The sequence below is a fragment of the Diceros bicornis genome, chromosome 32 (assembly GCF_020826845.1).
Source record: "Diceros bicornis minor isolate mBicDic1 chromosome 32, mDicBic1.mat.cur, whole genome shotgun sequence".
Lineage (NCBI taxonomy): Eukaryota > Metazoa > Chordata > Mammalia > Perissodactyla > Rhinocerotidae > Diceros > Diceros bicornis.
The window spans coordinates 35,235,946-35,255,750 of NC_080771.1; the positions used below are offsets into that span (position 1 = coordinate 35,235,946).

The following is a 19,805-nucleotide window of genomic DNA, read 5'->3' on the forward strand; positions in this document are numbered from 1 at the left end:
ATATTATAACCCAGCATTGAACTTCCCCTACCTCCTCTCTAAATCTTCAGTGAAATTCAGGACTTTTTCCCCAATGTTGAGGGACATTCACTCTGGCTGCAGCGTAGCAAGGCCAAAACAGAAAGCCCCAGGGGCCGGACAAAGTCACTGCCTTTGTGCGACCCACACAAAGGGACCACAAGTAGGTGGCAGAGCTGAGAGCACACGACCAAAATATGAGAAACGGCCTTTGAAAAGTTTGAGATTCTTGCCAAGGCCTCATTAACTGTTAGCATCTTCCGGGAAGAGGGTGAAAAAGTCGAGGTCCCAACAAGCAGTAAAGGCCCCAATGCCTCACGCACACCAGTCACCAGTGTGGCTGACCACTTCTTAGGAAGCTTGGTTGAGTCTGGTTTTTTATATAAGAGGGATTATATTTGCCTAACCCAACTGATACCCTAACTTGTTGCCATTTTTATATTTTTCTTGTTAAAATCTGTACAACGTAACCATGGCTATTCTCCAAGGCCACATCTCTCTCTCTTCCTGGAGAGGCCACCCAGAATCTTCCTAACGTGTGCTGCATCGGTCCTCGTCTATGAAGTGTGGGCCCCCAGGGGACCCATGGCCTCACTGTGGCCAGCCCCCACATGCAACCTCCTGGGGCCTGTGTTCTCAGCTCTGAGCAAACACCACCTCGCTCCTGTGACCCGTGTGTCAGCCTCCACTGAAACGGGATGCTGTGGATCCAAATTCCAAGGTGAACCCAGGTTCTTACGAAAGACACCAAGGGACATTTTAATATCATGAAGGGTGTCAGTGCCTTCTCCCTGGTGCTCGGGGTGCACTCACTTCTGAGTCTCACACACTCCTCCTGTCTGCTTTTATCAGGGGCTAACCCAGAAGGAGTGCAGGTCCGCGATGGCCCAAACCCCACCCGCCTGTGGCGCCTGTGTCTGCAGGGAACAGCCTGCTGGGCTGCGGCAGAAGCGCAGGGCGTTTCACGTCGGTGTTCATCCTGGAGGTGGATGTTGTTGATTTCCCGCGCCCAAAGGAAGGCTGCCTTCCAACTCTGGGTGATTCAGGTTAAAGGAATAGGAAATGGCCAAACGCTGATTTGGCCACGGGTTTCAATCCAAGCGAAGCACAACCTCTCCTGCTCTCTCAGTGACTCTGGCTGCTTGCCAGCGGACGGTATCATGACCTACAGGTTGGCTTCTGGGTCAAACTCCCACGCAGACCAACCTGTACTATGTGCCCCTGCCTATTCTGGAGATAAAAGTCACAAAGGCAGCAGCGGATGAAGGCTTTGGTACTGCCTCCTACTCGATTTAGTTCTGCTTGCAGATCCAGAAATCTGGGTTGGCAAAAGGAAAAACCGATGAGATAGGACCCTGCTGCAGCTAGGATGGGGGAAGGCAACTCTGAGAAATGAAAACCGGCTGGCAAATAGATTCAGGGCACAGCCCTCCTGGCGGATGTGGTCCCTGCTGCCACCTACGGCTGGGTGTCTGCAGCAGGAGACCCTGAACCTGGTTGCTTTTCAAAACCTGCGGGTTTGCAAAGTAGATTCTTGGGCCCATGCCTAGAGACTGTGATCCAGGAGCTGAATTGTTTAAAAGCTCACAGGTAACTCTAACAAACAGCCACGCCAGGCCTGGGGACAGCTGCCATGTCAGAGAGAGAACACAGGTAAAAGAGGAGATGCCTCTAGGCTATGGCCAGAGGTGGCCACGGGATGCTGCAGCCTCCCTCGATGCCGTGCGGTGACCCACCTTGGACCATGTGATTCCCGCTGGCTTTGGGCGCTCACACCCCGTGGCAATGACTCTCGTTGGAGTGAGAATATAGTCCACCGTGAGGTCGTGATCCTCAAGGAGCGCTTCAGGTATGTCGAGGACCTGGTCAAACAGAAGTGGGTAAAAGAGCTGTCGAGGAATGTGGCTGCAGTCGTGTTCACTGCGCCACTAAGTTAGATGTAGTGCATCAGTATGATGCTCCCCAAACCCACCGTGGATCAGGCCTAGCTACCGTGCCAGCAAACGAATCCAGCCCCGGCTGATCAACACCACTCACAACATGGCACAGAGTCAAGGCAGAGACCACTCTCTCTCCCTCCCTCCCGCCCCCTTGCTCTCTCAGAGGAGCGTGGCAGTGGCTCTGCTTGGCCCATTCACAGGAAGCACCTGGCAGTCGTGGACGATGGTGACCACTGGCGTCCCCGGGCTGACTGCTCCCATGGACACCATCATGGCATATTCAAGATCAGCATACCCTTCTCCCTTCCCAATTCTCCAGCCTAAGAAACAACACAGAGAATCAATATCTCTGTGGGGTCTGGCAAATCCTTTAGAAGTAAATTTTTCATTGTGTCACACACAATGGAAGGAGAAACGTGGACCCAATATCCCTGGCCCTTCCACAGAAACTTCCATAGTAACCCCACAGGCAGCCCACCAAATACAGACTTACAGAAGTTGGAGAGGAATGACAATACTGAATATGTACAGTGGGTAACAACACACAACGAAGAGAACTTCAAACCTCTTAAACATGGAAACTTTTCCTTTACAAAGGAAAATGAGCTTTCGTTTATGTGAGCTTTATGTTGGCAGGACTCACGTTTAAAAACAATGAAAGAGTAGTTTTTTAAAAGATTAAGAACAAATTCCTATTAAAGGCAAAATCTTTTCCATGTATTTCCCTCGCAGAGAAAATAAAAACTCTAAAATGAGGGATATGTGATATGATTTAAGATGGCATAGCCCGGTCTCATAAAAAGCACTGAATAGTTACCCCACTCAACCCTACCGTCCTTGAAGCGGCGGTTAAGCAGTACTAGTACTATTTTGCAAATTCGTAAACGGCCGCACAACGAAACAGTGATCTGGAGCTCAAGGGGAAGCTGAGCAGGAGAAAAGAAAGCAGCAAGACAGCGAACGCTAAAATGGCTTCTAGCTCCCAAGACTAGTCTACAGATCTTCCCATTAGGAAGCCCACGGCATTTCAGAAATTGTGACTTCTATTTAACATCACATCAGCATCATTATCAAGAGTATAAGCATCATTGCTCATGCATCTTTCCAAGATCCCACTCTGATCTTGCTACTTTTATAAGTAAAAGGCATGCATGCAAAGAAACAAGAGAAAGGCAGTTCAACAGAAAAATAGCAAACGATACGAACAGTCCACAGAGAGAGACAGGCAGGTGAATAGCAAACATATGAGAAATGTTCAACTTCACTCATACTCATAACTAAATGCAAATCAAAAAGCAAACGAAATACCATTATTCACTATCAGACGGATAAAAATCAAAGTTGGATAATTCTAGTTATTAATAAGGGAGTGGGGAGAGAGGCAAGGCCTTAGGTGTTGGGGATGTGAGGTGGGCAACCTTTCTGGTGGGTAATTTGGCAACATCCATCAGGATTTAAAATGTACTCTTTGGTTTGCAATTCCTCTCCTAGGAATTACCCCATGGACAGTCCTCAAAGGCACACCTACACCATATGACAAGACTACCCCTCATTCTAGCGTTATCTGTAAGGGAAAAATCAAAACCAAATCCTGGAGATAACTGAAATGTCTATCAGTCAGGGCTGTTCAACAGCAGGAGGCCGACCCATCTGCGCTGACAGCAGACTGTGGAGATCCGTCCTCCAGCACGGCCCAGAGCGCCCTGAGTGCTGCTGCCCTCCTGCCAAAATGGACACAGGACGGACACACAACCCACACATGGAATACATGGGACACCTGGATCTCACAGCGCTGGTATCACGTGTATGGACACAAGGACGGGGCTGTGCGGGGACAGCAAGAGGGAAGGTGCCCAGGGATGCTTCTGTGCTATTCAAATTTTCTAAACATGCGCATGGTGATTCTGTTGCTTTAATCAGGGGGTTACCTGGATGATGATATTTACAAAACATTGTTTTCTTCTTCATACATCCTGAGCTAAAAAAGAAAACTCCTGATGATCTTTTCAAAGAAGAAATCTTTGCTAATGTCCCATTGCCAAAAGAGTATAGCCCAAATCCTGTCACCTGGCCTCAAGGTCTCTGGAAAGCCAACCCCAACCACCAAAGGGCCACGCCACGTGACCACACTAGCTCCTTCTCCCTCTCCTGCTCTACCTGCCTTGAAAACACCTGGCACACAAGAGCTAGCCCTGAGGTCACCTCTGAGATGATGCTCAAGGTTCACAGGTCCCTCCTCTGAACCCATTAATGTCCATTCTGACTTCTGTTTCTAGTACCAAGAGTATCCTAGTTCAGCTATCGTGTCTGCTCCTCCCACTCACTGTGGGCTCAAGGCAGAGACACCCAGTGTCCACCTGGCACAAGACAGGCACACAGGAAAAGTGTGCCCATGTGTACCCATCCCTGATGACACAGATGAAACATCTGTAACTGAGAATACACAGAAACAAAGAATAAAGAACTACAACATCTCACACACTAGCCCAGAGCGAGAGCTGGGAAAAGAGTAAATTTAAGGTGAAGATATTAAAGGCCAACATTTAAAAACATGATGCTCAGGGTTTGGAATGAATGATCTCGACCATCTCTCACCACTGGGAACCTGTCTTGAAGGAAGAACTGGGCTTTGGCGGATTAATTTTCAAAGAGAGAGTTGATGAGTGTCATTGGACAGTTCTCTCCTTTTTTCTTTTGGAAGGAAGGGAGGAGAGGGAACGCTTTCCCAGTGGGGGCCAAATTACATTATACAAGTGCAGGTCTGCGATGGGCTGACCCCACTGGAACCTACTGATCCTGCTGTAGTATGAACGGATCGTTTTCAAAGAGCATCAAGCTGAGCCTGGGGCAGAGCGGAGGGAGAGGAGTCCGCAGGGGCCCAGGTCCTGGGGGCGGCTCGGCAGAGCACAGACGCTGGCGCTGCCCTGCTCACCTGCCTACACAGAAAGCACCAGGCTTTCAGGAGGCAGGCTTGGGGCACCTGCACTGTCCAGGAGGCTGCCGCTTCATAACAGAAACGAGGCTTAGAACCTAATGTTTCTCCACTTACTGGAGGCTCTCTAAAACCAACTATTTACTGACATACTGCAAATAAATTCAGTTCCAGTTCCAGTCAACTTAAGAACACAGGGAAAAGCTTTCACCACCTGAAGAGAGCTTATCTCACTTTATTTGTCCTGTTAAGAAAGTGAAGATGCCATAAAGGTGCTGAGTGGGGCAGGGCGTGGGAGGGACCGAGTTAACTCTTCAGCATGAATGAGAGGTGCAGTGGTTGAGGAGGCCAGGCATGCGTCCAGAAAGCTGGAATGACGTACCATCAGCCTCCGTAAGATGAACAGAAGGCTGGTGGAGCAGCAAGCTTCAGGGTAAGTGGTCATATCCCTGAGTTTCTGTGTTTAATCTCACCTTTTTCAGACACAGCGACGGATCCCACCACAACTAAGTCCACCTGGACCCTGGAATCCAAGCCCACGGGAGTGCTGAAGTTCCTCACGCCCTGCGAACACAGAGGCCGACCTGAGAGCTTCCCCCTGAAAGCAGCACTCGGGGTGTGAATCAACCTCCTATATAGAGCAAGCACTCGCACTGCCCTGCAACAGACACGAGGCACTGCGGAGAGGCACTGCAGGGAAACCAGAGCTCAGAACCCACTTTAGAATAACTTCCCAGAATTCCTTCCCCAGGAAAGACACCAGGAGGAACCAACAACACAAATGAATAGATATTAATTTCATAATGTTTAGCAAATCATTTTTCCCATAAGGCAGCAGAATAGTGGTGAGAACACAGACTCGGGAGTCACACAGAGCTGGGTCCAGATCCCTCCTAGCCCTGTAACCTCAGCAGGAGGAAACTCTTAGAGCCTGTTTCCCAGGACTGGTGTGGGAATGAAATGGGAGAGCAGAGGTAACACATCTGGCACGTAAGACATGATCAGTAAACATGTATGACATCTGAATTCCATATGAAATACTGGAGGCCGTTATCTTCATGCACAGCATATCACTTCTGAAATACTACTTATTTAACCAAAATGCACCCATTGACACTAACTAACGGAGGCTTGTCTTTAAAGAATAGGGCGGCTGATGTGGTCTGGTTCTCAGATAAGGAGGGCACAGGTCAATCTAGGGAGCCAGATCAGGGCACTGTAGGGAACAGGACCTGGCAGTGGCAGGTCACTGGGTGTGGTGTGGGGCCCTGTCTATAAGTGTGTGACAAGTCACTTAGAGAGTCAGTATGTGTGATTAGTGTGGGGACTCCCAATAGTCAAATCAGTCCTCAGCTCTAAATGCAAGTCCTTGAAAATGAAAATGCTTTTGAGGTTCATGACCCTGGATCTCTGATTTTGATCTGGTATCTCATGTTATAAAACGCCCAAATGCTGCTGTTCAATCCTCATTGAAAGTTCAGTTGTGAGAGCTGGTCTGGCTTTACCCTGGACCTGGCCATACTTTCAGGAGTGTCTGGGAGGGACCAGCCAGTGCCAGTGCTTCACGGGGACTCCTGGCAATAAGCAGTCATCTTTGCAGAGGAAGCATAAATGCCATTAAGGGTGACACAGGCCACCACACCAGCACCACGGATGTATCTGACCTGGACCTCGATCCCAGGAAAACGACTGCTCTGACTGTCTGGAACCTACGACTTATTGTGGATCACTTTCCCTGTTGGCTCTAGGAAATGTGGGCTCAAATCTGTGGCCCACGTCTGACGACTGCAGAGAGTCACACGGTTTGTATTGTTGAACACTCACCAGAACCACGGTTGTCTCCTATTTTTCTACCTTCATTTTCTCTTTGCTCCTTTTTCTACACATATCTTATTACTTTACTTTATTATATGTATTTTTGTAAGCCACATCAAATTCCATTTTTGGCATAAGACAGGTTATCAATAAGTAACAATAAAATATTCAATTTTTATGCATCAGACAAGTAGAAAATCCCTTAAAAAAGAGGGAATACCTTGATGCCCTATTTTTTATTCCCAGTATACGAGGAATCAAATGGCCTGAGGTCTACTCTAGGACTCTGAAAAGAGTCACCAAATTCTATTTCCTTATCTGTAAAATACAAGGAAATTACATTATAATGCACCCCAGTGTAATATTTACACATTTTGATTTTACTACATTGCAAGGCATTCAATAAAATCACATTACTAAATTACTACAGCCATTATTACTTTAGAACTGGTGAGGCAATTTCCAATGGAACATATTTTGGAAATTCCACTGTCCCCAACTGCTGTGGTGGCATTCAGGAAAACGCCATAGGGTGCTAGACGATGCCACTGGTTAACACTAGAGGGCGCCAGAGCAACGTCACAGTTTAAGACTACAGGACGCCACAGTACCAGACAACTTGCTTTTCCTTTTCTTTTCTTTTCTAACAGGAAATATACAATTTGCCAACTTGGTGCAAAATAGAAATTGTTACACAAACAGAATACATATTTTTTTTACTTGGCTCCTTTAATGACAGGATTGCGGAATACTTTAACATCTCTGTTCATTTGGCTTTGTTAACATAGATTTCAACGTTGTGGTGTATTTTATGCTATTCTAACTCACCAGAGGCACAGCTGTGAACAGTTCTTTCCTCCTGGGTGATGTTGCTTCTCACACTTACCTGAGACGTGGCACATTTTCTCAAGATGTCTTTAGTTGCCCCAGGGGGTGGTGTGATCTTATTAAATAACCCTGTTCTCAGTCGCGGTGTTGGAACCAACAGCGTTTTCTTACTCTTTTAAAAGAAAATCAATAAATTACAAAATGATACAGGAACTGTCTTGTGTATGTTCTTAACAGAGGCAAGTTACTATTATCTGCATTTTGTGGTATGTGCCAAGGAAATGATATGTTTGAAAATCCAATTAAATAACACGTGGGGGTCAATTTTACTTAGAGCCACTATTCTACCCTGCCTTACGATGAAGAGGCATGGTGTCTGTTAAAGTTGCTAACTCTAATTAACTTGCCATTCAAATTCGTTACATGAAAAAAATGATAATGCAAATCCAAAGATCTGTTCTCACAGAAATTCCAACCATACCTTTCCTATACCCTCTGTTTTCAGCATTAACAGTATACAGTTTCAATGCTTTAATCTGAAACCGGCATAGCATGGCTACATTAAAAACGTTATTCCATCAAGCATTTATATCCGTTTGCCATTCAATGAAAAGCAGTTTAAGAGATCAGTACTCATTATAATCAATATTCAATACTGACTCGTGTCCAGAGCCGCCTTCTTTTTAGTTCTCAGATGCCTTATTGTGAGTCCCAGAGCACGGATTCTCAAAGTGGGGGCCCCAGGCCAGCAGCATCAGCAGCCCCCGGGGCACTTGTTAGAAATGATCAGAGGCACTGGGGGCGGGGCCTAGCACCTCCCACTGGGTGACTGATGCACAGGGAAGGTGGAGAACCACCGCCCAAGGGCATCTCTGCAGATTACACAGGGGTAAGACATGAGGCAATCATAAAATTGATAAAATCTTTTGTGTAAAAAATAGCATATTTTAGTTTTTGTGCAGGCGATGACAGCCTGAGACTAATAAAAGGCCTATAAAACCACAGTCTGGCTTACTTCAAGGTTTGCAACCACAAGAGAAGAGTATTTTCAACACAAGTCATGACCACGTGCTACTTTCCTTTTGAGAATTAAAGAGGTTTGGGTTCATTTCATGTGCAGTCTCCAGATTCTGGTGTACTACAGATTATTCCAGTTACTTCCTCTTTTCTGGAAGCTGCTCGCCTCCAGCTCAGTAGCTCTCAACCCTAGTTGTACATCAGGATCACCTGGGGAGCTTTAAGACTCAGCAAGGTCCAGAGCCACTCAGAGCCTCTGATTCAGCACCTGACCTCGGCAGTCGACAGTCTTCAAAGCTCCCTGGGTGGTGCTAACGTGCAGCCAGGGTCAGCAAACGCTGCACAGGACAGCGGTTCTCCAAGTTCCATCAGGGTGTTTATTAAAAACAGACTCGAGAAACCAACTCGAGGTCTGGGGTTGAGTCTGGGAAGCTGCATCCCCAAGCACAGGCCACTGTGTCCCCAGGTGTGGTCTGTGGCCATGTGTATCACCATCCCTGCCTGCACTCAGGTGGAGCTGAGGAGCCTGCAGGTTTAGCTGCTTCCCAGGTGATTCTTGACCCACTCAAGTCTCCAGAAACCACTGAGGAGCCTATAGCCCTAAAGGGCAGGGACCACATGTGTCTTTGTGTCTTTTTCACCACTACATCCCTGTGCCTGACATAGACCTGGGATACAGCAGACTCTCAACAGCTCAGCTGTTGACTTCCCCTGAATAAATGAAGTGACGGTGAAGACTCAGCTATTCCATCCTGCCACCTGGCTGCACTCCCCGTACAGGTTGCCTTGACTCATCTAATTACCAGCACACTCAAGGCCTTTGATTCTGTGCTCTGAGGGGCTGAGAGGTAAGAACACCCCGACTCTCCCAACATGTGGAGAACTGGCTCTGGAGTCACACTGTGGGTCAGAATCCCGGCTCCACCATTCCCAATGTGTGGCTTGGCCGAGACACTCGACCTCTCTGTGTCTGGTTTCCTCCAAGTCATAGGGAACAGAGATCATGCTTATAGGGCAATGGGACAATTAAATGAAACAATACAGGAAGGTGTTTGGCTAGAACTGTGCCTCACACATAGTAAGTGCTCACTGCAGGTCCTTCACGCTGCTGCTGCTGCTATCACCCTAGCTCATCAAAGTGATTAACTGACTGGGAAAATAAGGCTGGCAAGAAAGAATGCTTCCAGAAGAGCTTGAAGCAGAGGCCCCTCTTGGGGCTGAACCACAATTAGCAGACAACATGATCTTCTACAAGAGACAGCTGCAAGAACCAGAGCAGGACCCCCCCTCATCCCTGTTCACTTCCCTTCTGGCACATTCAGCTCTCCACGCAGGACGAAAGGTGCCCGCGTCACCACGGCTCCTCAGGAGCCTGGGAGAACCCAGTCAGCACACGAGCCGAGGCAGCATAAGGCAGATTCCACAGATCCCGCACTGCGACATTCAGCACCAGGCTCATGTTATCAGCAGTGACTGGTTTCAGCAACACACTACCAGCCGTTCCATTAAATGAGCGCGGCTATTTGAATGTTATTGCTTTTCTACTGTTGTTTTAATTTATATGCTTATTTTGGTTTTATAGTTGCATGAAAGCTATGAGCATTAAAAATTATACCAAATATTATGTTTATACTTATTAAATTGTAATATATTAATTTAAAGCAACCCTGGGGTAATTCTTTTTTTTCTTGAAAAGACGCCTATATATATATTAAGAAACACTGTTCTAATTTATATATTTTGGGGACTCATTTATCAAATCAAGGGTTATCAAGTTTCAAAGAATTATATCACAAATGTAGCAGAAGGAAATAAACATTGTACTCTTTCTCTTCTGATGAAGCACATCAGATTTGAGAACGCCTCAATGTCATCGCTTTGAATGTCCTTTATCTTTGAATGTAGAAACATTCAGGACTTCTGACTGACTGACCGCTAAACAACTGCAAGACTTCCACACTGTTCCTGGCAAAAACAACTCCAAGGGCATGCTGTGTGGGAGGGAGTCAGAAGCGCCACCCTTCCAAATACAGGAATGCCCGCGTTTACCCGCCACCTGGAGAACATGACCCGTCAGTAGCCAGGGCTCCGCTCAGGGAAACAGGATTACCTGCAGCGCCAGCAGCCGAACACCTTCCAGCGGTTTATCAGGGTCCACTTTCACTTGCTGCATTCTGGCAAAACCTTCTAGGTCTTTGATGTTTTGGCAAGCCAGATAAGAGCCCTGGTTAGGCAAACAGACAGAGTTGCACTTACGTCGAGGACGAAGAAGCGAGCATTTTTCTGGGGAGCATCAGGATTGACTTTAATGGTTCTGGCCACTTTGAATGCCTGCAAGCGTGGGAAATGCTCGGCAGCACGAGGAGCACCCTGTTTTTAAACGCAATTGCATGTTACTGAGAGGACAACATGATCACGGGCCAACTACAGCCTGAGCAGTTTGCTCCAGCACCCCACCCAGACAGGTGGGGTGTGCTAATTCTGAGACAAGAGCTAACAGTCACCTAAAGAGACATCTAAGAGAGCAGGCAGGGTAGAAAGGGACTGAGAAAGCTACCCTAGCCCCAACTTATTTTTTACTGAAATAAAACATACTTTCGAAAAAGTATACAAATCATGAGAGCATAGTTTGATGAATTTTCACAAAATGAACACACTCGTGTAACCACCACCTAAATCAAGAAATAGCTTATTACCACTAACCCAGAACCCCCATACCTCTCCTAGTTGATGCCTTTTTAGAGACTTTTTACTAATTCTGTGCATCTTTCTTGTTTTCCCTGTACTTCACATACCTTTCTCTCCCTGGGGTAACAAGCACTAGAACAAAACAAAATAGCAACAAAAATTTATCCAGTGTTGGTGGTACAGTGCTGAGCACAGCTGCCTTCCAAAAACCACACAAAAGAACAGTGTTTCAAAGGGACAGGATGGCCTCTGAACCAGCTCAGCCGAGGACCAGAGAAGGGCTGGAGCTTGCTCCTGAGAAACCAGGTGCAGGGAAAGCCCAGCCAAAATGGAGAGGGTGATGGCAACCCTCCTTCAGGCCTGACAGGGCTATCAGTGTATTTTCAAAAAGCGCTTTTTCTTGTGGAAAGCACGCGTGCCCAAGAGCATGAGTTGTGTTATATTGCCAATTTCGAACAAACTTTTTTCTATTAATACCATCAAAGACAGGCATCTTTGATTGTCTTCTATTCTGTATAGTCGGGAAACTGAGGCTTGGAGTCAGCAGGAACTAGCAAGGCCTTCCTCTCTTTCCAAAGGCGCTAGCATAGTGATGCTATCTGAGAGGGGCTTCCCTCTCAGATAGCATCACTCCTTACTGTTCCTAGAGAGCCAGTTTGGTGAAAACACATCCCAACAATAACACGCTCCCAGCCAGGATAAATGTCTTACTCTGCATCAAATGGTAAACAGTGGCCTCAGCATCACCTCCTGGCAAGACACAACCCACCCTGCACAGGAAGGCAAGAGACCCCGAGAGTGGAGGTCGAGTAACACAATGAGGGATGTCTCCAGACACAAAAACGCCCCGGCCAGGTGGTCTGGATTTCACACCACCACTCCCGTCCACCGAATTCAAATCCACCATGAAGCACAACGGTAACTGTATTACTAATGTTACTCATTTAGGAATATCCTGGTTTCCTTTTGGATGCTCCAGGAATGCTTCAGTACCTTGAAGTTGGGAATCCTGTGATGAACAGGTCGGGGAAAGTCAGCTAAATTTTGTGATTCCATGTAGTCCCAAATCTGCTCACGAATGTCCTGTTTGGAAGCACCTATCGCAACAAAGGGTAAGCCTGATTAATACAACAGAAAGGAATCCCACAGTGCACATGGCCCCGGGTCCTATCGTGGGCCTGCTCCTGTGTACCCACAACTCCACCACACCAGACCAGAATCTAGGGCTTCCCATGTCTACATCAAAAAATCAGGGGAAGTGATAAGATTTACACTCACGACAAATTGTTCAAGTCCAAAAACAGAGTAAATTCAACAGAATGCAAGTGTTGACCTAGTTCTACTACCCTGCAGCAGTAGGAGAACAAAATGCAACCCCAACCACGTAAGCAGGCATTCCTCAAGTCCTCACTAGGAGACGGAGGTCTGTTCAGTCAAGACACTGCCATCTAAAGCTCAGTCTAGTCTGTCTTAAACAGCTGTGACTAGTTTACTTCTGCTGTAAATCCAGTAAGCTTGTCTTAAACCTTAGTGATTTGTAAGCCAGTTATTATTTTGGATTACCACATACAATCCCCTTTGTTAGTATGGGAATCTTTTATTTTATATCCAACTTTGGAAATGCGATTTTAGGCAACAAATATACTTTAATTATTTGATTAGGGCAGTCCTAATAAAATTTGCATTAACTATGTGCTCCTCTTGGAGTGGAGAAATATAAAAAGCAGTTTCCAGTTAAGTAGAAAAAACATAAAACCAGGACATTCATATAGGAACATTTAAAAATATTCACTGAATTTTTATTTTAGTTGGTCCAAAAGGATATCCTTGTTCTTGTACAGAAGTTTGTTTCAAATCACTTTGATATCTACTACTTGATTTATTTTCATAACAACTTCCTATACGGACAGCACTGTGCATTATGAAGCAAGGAATTTCATATGTGGTAATCTCATTTGCTGGAATATTCTCACTCCCAACCTGGAAGTAAATTCACTGCCACATGTAACTCTCGCTGAAGAGGAGCATTATCTACCCTACGCCATCTGAAAGTCTCCACAGGGAGACACACACATGTGCATCTCTGAGGCTGCAACCTCTTCTTTTCAGAGACCTTTGATGGTGTTCACCATAACTAAACACAGCAAGATTGTGACCATGAGGTTCCACACACAGTGTGTGTGGCTGGGGCACCTCTCAGCACCCAGCAGGAAGGACGGGCAGGTTTAACCTCGAAAGTCTTCAGTCTCCCTTAAATGAGTGGAGGCTGCTCAAAAGTGACACAAGGGAGCAGCCCCACGGCCAGAGAGAGCCGGGAGTCACCGGGATGGGTGGTGTGAGGGGCTGGTAGCCAGCTTCTCGGCATAAACATTTCTGAATTGTGTGGCTTGGAATCATGTAAATACATTCAAGAGCTTAATTTTTTGTAAATGGATTTTTAAAACATACAAACAGATGTACAATGAAAACCCTCTCTCCTTGCTGTCTGCCAGGTCCCCTCCCCCAAGGCAATGAGTGCACCTGTTCTCCTGGTGAATTCCTCCCCAGGGATCTCAGGCTTCACAGAGGAGACGCTGTTCTCGCCCTCCTGTCCCTTCCCTGAGGTCGTGCACCACACGTGCAGCTATACACACTGCTCTGCACTTTGCTGCTGTTTTCACTATTCCGCAGATTAGTCCACACACACGAAGCACTCTCATCCCTCTGCAGATGCTCAGTGCTCCCCTACAGGGCCAGCTCAAACTGCACTCGGGCAGTCCCCTTTTGTTACTGCTGTATGCTGTACAGCCCAGCCCCTGCCCATTTACATCAATTTGTTAAGCCTCTACACGTAGTTTTAAGGTGTAAGGGCCACAGCTACAGGCTTCCACTGCTGAGGCCCTACAGGCTAGACCTAGATCCCCTGGGCAGTGTGCAGACAAGGCCCTTCACAGCCAGGCTCAGAGCCTCCTGGAGCCCACTGCAAACACCACTGGTGCTTCTTGACCCTAGCTGTGCTTCTGTCGACTCCAGAAACAAAAAATGCAGATGTGGATGTGCTTAGGGAACACACATCTCTAAAGATGCAGGCTGAGACGACACTGTGTCAGCCTGGGTAGGGCCACACAGGCAGGCAGTTTCCCGCACTTGGCTTGTTTTTTCCTGAGAGCTCTGCACTTGCTGGTCTCTGCTGGAAAGTCAGCTTGGCTCCCCGTCCCTCCAGCAAACCTTCACTCTTCAAGGCCCGGCTTGGGCACCACCTCCAGGAAGTCTCCCATCCTTGCTGCTCCAGTGCCCTGAGGATCCCTCTGTTATAGGGTCCGAAATGAGCTGGAAAGCCCTGCTGGTCACTTCAGCCTGATCTCTCATCACCCTCACCTCGAATGCAAAGAGTGGCTCAACCACTATTGGTCCCTGGCCTCATACACCTGCCCACCTCTCGTGCTCTCTCTCTCTCAGGCCCTTGGACCTCCCCTTCTCTCCTCCCTAGTCCTGCCCCTCCTCTCCCTTCAGGGCTAGCTGAGACACCACCTCCCCCACGATGCATTATCTGAGTGCTGAGTCTCAGACAGATATCCCTCCTTTAGGAACCCAGAGCACCCTCACTGTTTGTTTGATTTTTTCAAACAGAAACAATTACAATGGCACAACTATTATAAGGTTATTGCATTTATCACTTTCACTAACAACCCAGAGGTCTTACAACCTCCCCAACACTGTGCAGGATACTGTGTGGGACACAAGAAACGTAGAAATCATGGCCGTTGCTCTGGAGAGTCCATTAATCACAAAAATTTAAGTGACTCCCATTTAGAAAGCAATGGGCTAAGTGGGAGGGGAGAGGGAGGGAAAAAGGACAGCTCCCTGCCCTTGGAAAGTTACGGAAACATGGGGAATGATTAGGATAATAAAACATATATTAATGTGTGACATGCCTGAACCCTGTTCTGCCTATTGACTGCCCTCCACGGGCTGTGGGCCTGTCAGTCCAGCTTGACCCTCCACCTCTCGCTCTGAGCTCAGCGCTGGCCCCGGTGGGTCTGCACGATCGCCCCGGCGTGTTATCGGCATGGCTACCGTGCGGTTTACATGCTGCACATGCGGTAAGGGCAGGAGTGGACTTACTCCCCGTTGCGGAACCTGGCTTTAACAGACCCCGGTGCACCAAGAGTCTTAGGAGGATTATCTTTGCCCAACAATCCCGCAGTCAGTCACCAAAGCTCTTCTCCGCTAGAGGGTGACCTCCTAAAGGCCCGGGGATCGGGGGCGAGCCCCCCGGTGCCTGGAACAGGCCCCGGTGCAGCCAAGGCCCGGAAAGCACTTGTTAAGAGCACAGTGATGAGGAGCCCTGGCGTTTAAGTTACATTGGTTCCCAGTCCCGCCCCTGCCAGCAGCCGTGAGCCTCAGTTTCCCCTGCTGTCAAGTGGGGACGAGAGGGGAGTGCAGATCTCACGGGGCAGTTGCGACGCCTCGCACAGGCGCTCACGGACACCGCCACGTGCCCAGAAGGCGGCCCTCCTCCCTCTTCCCCCGCTCTCTTTACTCCACCGACCGGGGCCGGCATCTGGGTCCGAGCCCGCCGCCGGTTCGACCCCAAACCCCTCTCAGACCCCGCCGCGCCCCCTGCCCGCCCCCGGAGACCCCTCCGCGCCCCCCCCCCCCCGTCTCTCAGGTGGACCCCCGGCGGCCCCTCACCCGCCCTGGGCTCCATGGCGACGCCGTCAGTGCGCGACGCCTCCCGGGACGGAGTCCGCGGCGCAATGACGTCACCCTCCCGCGCCCTCCGGGCGCCTGCGCACTGGCCAGGAGAGGCGGTGGCGTGTGTTGGGAGGCCTGGTGGAGACTGGCGCGGGCGCGCATGCGCGTGCAGCGTCGCGGGTCTGGTGGAGGGAGGTTCGGCGGGGCACTGGTGCGGCTCCGAGGCCTGTGGCTTGTTCATGGGGCAAGTGAGTGTTGACGGCTTGCTCCAACGGGCGTTTGCCGGACGCTGGGGCTACCGAAGTGAGCAAGCCCCTGGCCTCCCGAAGTCTACTGCCAGTTCCAGCAGACCCCACTCCTTCTGGTCCGCAGAGGCCGCCTCCTCCTGGAGGCCGGCCCTGATTGCTCCTTCGGGACGAGATTTCTCTCCTCTGAGACCCTACAGACACTCAGGTGCTCACACCTGGGTGTGCGTCCGACTCAGCCGGGGGCACCTGTTTCAAATGTCAGGTTGCTGGGATTCACTGGGTCGGGGATAGCACCAGCCCAGCTCCTGGGTGAGTCCTCTGCCGGCTCCGAGGCCGCACTTTGAGCCTACATCTTTTAGATTTTGCCGTGGCCTCTGGCTCTCCTAAAGACCGAAAGAACGTGGCGGCCTGCGTTTGCTCATCCACATCATTCATTCGTTTGTTCTCTCATGCGTTCAGCACACAGGATAAGTCAACCTAAGGGCCGCTCAAAGAGACAGGACTGAATGGACAACCAAGTCCACGTCCTCCCTGGGCTCCGATCCTGCGGGAGCCATCAGTTTGGCCGAGCATTCAAGCCTTAGGAAGATGACCCCTCCTCTCAAAACGAGCAGTGGGGAACGAGCCACTGCTGTCCACTCCCTAAGGCCTGATTGCATACCCCTAGCATGTGCCTAGTGCGTCATCAAGTGCACAAGAAGTGGTAGCTACTTTTCAAAATTGCGTGTCCAGTACTTGATACGATCCTCCCCACAAACGTGTGAAATAGACAGCATTTTAATACCACTTTACCGATATGGAAAATGAGTTTCCGGGTGTTTCAGCCACTTACTCAAGGTCTCAGGGAGCTGATCCTCTGCCCTTTGCCTTCATCGGATGGAACATAATTAGTGGCAGTAGTCAACAATGCTGCTAATGTACCAGGCGCTGGGCTAAGTGCCCTAGCAGTTGCAGCTGAAGACAATCCCCACAAGAACCCCAGGCACAAATGTGACTGGCACTCTAGAGAGGAGGGCACAGAGACTCAAGATGTTAAGAACCTCGCCCGAGGCCACCCAGCTGGGAAGGGGCAGAGCGGGATGTAACCCCAATGGGCTTCATTGCAAATTTTGCAGCTCCTGGTCACAATGCTACATTCCTGCGTGGTCTCCATAGCACTAATACATAAAAGCATTAAAGGGCCTAGTGCTACGTAAGGGTGTCTTTTACCAGGTTCGCAAAAGGAGTACAAAGCATCACTTTGCAGAATAGAAGGTTATAAAATAAAGTCTCTCAGAGAGGTTAGTGTTCTCTTCCCCTTTCAGAAAAACGCAGTAGATCTTCGCAGAGTATGTTATGCAAGTTGACCTGGCCCAGGCAGCGAAAATCGTGCAGGATTCACTGTGCTCAGAGCAGTGACCAGGGTGCTAACCAACAGCCAAGTCCCTCAGATGGACCACCTGGCACATCCCCCAGATGGTAACCAGACGCTGGGGACAACCTCCCCAGTGGCAATTTTAGAAAGCAGGTGGTGCCAGCAGGAAGGACATCCCTTTAGTTCCTTCACACCGTGTTTCCAAGTTAGAAGTGCCCCAGAAGCCCAGGCACTTAGAATCATAAACAGTTATAAAAGAGACCCCTTAGAAGGAATTGGCTGGCTCTCTTGGAAAAGATGTTCTAAAACGTTAACCTAAATGCTTCAAACTCAATCATATATGTAAATTTGCATTGGGTCCCTTGAAGAATTTTTTCAATAGACTTTATTGTTTAGAGCAGTTTTAGGTTCACAGCAAAATTGAAAAGAAGGTACAGAGAGTTCCCATACAGCCCCTGTCCCCCCACACACAACCTCTCCCAGTATGAGCATCCGCACCACAGCGGATGCAATCCATGAAGCTACGCTGTCATCATTGTCACCATGGACTGTTTGTGCCCTCCCAAAGTCACATGGGGAAAGCCAATCCCCAGTGTGATGGTGTTAGAAAGTGGGGCCTTTGGGAGGTGACTAGGTCATGAGGGCAGAGCCCTTATAAAAGGGGCTTCAGGCATCTCCCTCCCCCTCCCACCATGTGGGCACACAGCGGGAAGACGGCCGTCTGTGAACTAGGGAGCAGGCCCTTACCAGATACTGAATTGGTCAGCACCTTGATGTTGGACTTCCAGCCTCCAGAACCATAAGAGAGAAATGTTTGTTGGTTCAGCCCCCAGTCTATGGTATTTTTGCTGTAGCAGCCCGAGCTGACTAAGGTACACCCAAAGTCCATGGTTGACATTGGGGCTCACTCTTGCTGTCATACATTCTGTGGGTTTGGACAAATGTATGATGACATGTATCCACCACTGTAGGATGATACAGAGTAGTTTCACTGCCCTAAAAATCCTCTGTGCTCTGCGTGTTCCTCCCTTCCCACCCTCACCCCCAGCAACCACTGATGTCTTTACAGTCTCCATAGTTTTCCCTTTTCCAAAATGCCATAGAGTTGGGATCCTACAGTATGTGGCCTTTTCAGACTGGCTTGTTCCACTTAGTGATATGCATTTAAGGTTCCTCCATGTCTTTTCAGGGATTGACAGCTCATGTCTTTTTAGTGTTGAGTAATATTCCATTGTCTGGCTGTACCACAGTTTATTCATCCATTCACCCACTGAAAGACATGATGGTTGCTTCCGGGTTTTGGCAATTATGAATAAAACTGCTATAAAATCTCGTAGGCAAGTTCACTTGCGGATTTTAAAGCTTGTCACAGACCTTACCTCATGAATTCGCACACCTCCTTTGGAACTTGGCCAGAAGGAATCTAGTGAAAGAGGTAAGTGCATGAAGAGCTTGGGCACGGACCTCTGAGCTGTGTGACTTTGGGTAATTAGCTCCACCTCTCTGAGTTTCAGCTCCCTCTTCTGTAGAATGTGGGGATGCCATTCCTGCATTAGAGTTGGTGAGAGGACTGAGTCGGGTGGCACACCAGGAGTCCAGGCACAGAGCCTGCCGAGCCCTCAGCGAGCGCCCTAGATTTGTTAGCTTGCGTTGTTCCATACCGATCCTATCGGAGTGAAGAGGCAGGTGTTGAGAGATGAGGGCCGATGACTCACCCTGTGCCAGGCCGCTGAGAGCCAGACCCGCCCCGTGTGCGCCTCTGAAGGCAGCTCCTCGGGCCCCTGCCTTCCCGGGACGGGCCTGGGGCATCCAACGCCGCCTCTGCTCTCCGCCCAGACTTCTCCCGGTGCCACGTACACACACACACACCACTCCCACGGCGCGAAAAAGAACAAGAGTAACATGAATGAGGCTGTAACAACAAAGGCTGGCTCCGGAGAAGCTGGCAGTCCCGGAAGCCGGCTCTGCTCCCACCCTGGGATCAGGTGAGGCCCATCCATCAGCAGCGGGCATTTCACGGAGACCATACTTCTGGACACGAGGACGCCTGGAGTGTCGCAGTGACGCCCTGCTGTTCACTGCCACCCCCCAGGCCAAGGATGTGTCACCACGCCTGAGACTGCAACTGCGTCCTGCCTCCTGCCTCCCACCTCTGCCCCCTCCGCGGGCCTGCCCCCTCCTTCCTCTCCTCTTCCCCGCTCCTCCTCCTCCTCGGCTTCTCCTCTTTCTTGCCCTCCGTCCGCCTGAGTTCCACCTCTGTTTCTTCCAGCTGTGACCTCAAGGCTCCC

General features: G+C 49.1%; 1 protein-coding gene across 3 annotated transcripts in view; it reads right to left on the bottom strand.

Annotated features, from left to right (window-relative positions):
- Positions 1 to 15,970, bottom strand: part of MTHFSD (methenyltetrahydrofolate synthetase domain containing) — a 32,364-nt gene extending 16,394 nt beyond the window's left edge. Inside the window, exons 1-7 of one of the 3 annotated variants that reach the window (XM_058528425.1) lie at positions 15,913 to 15,970; positions 12,232 to 12,335; positions 10,661 to 10,774; positions 7,592 to 7,705; positions 5,364 to 5,454; positions 2,166 to 2,278; positions 1,755 to 1,880 (exon numbers count right to left, since the gene is read on the bottom strand). In XM_058528425.1, the coding sequence (XP_058384408.1) occupies positions 1,755 to 1,880; positions 2,166 to 2,278; positions 5,364 to 5,454; positions 7,592 to 7,705; positions 10,661 to 10,774; positions 12,232 to 12,335; positions 15,913 to 15,928 (678 nt within the window). In that variant the 5' untranslated portion in view covers positions 15,929 to 15,970. Of the gene's footprint in view, positions 1 to 1,754; positions 1,881 to 2,165; positions 2,279 to 5,363; positions 5,455 to 7,591; positions 7,706 to 10,660; positions 10,775 to 10,806; positions 10,921 to 12,231; positions 12,336 to 15,912 lie in introns of all 3 variants that reach the window. The other 2 variants (XM_058528426.1, XM_058528427.1) reach the window with 2 other exon arrangements.
- Positions 15,971 to 19,805: the final 3,835 nt, after the last annotated feature.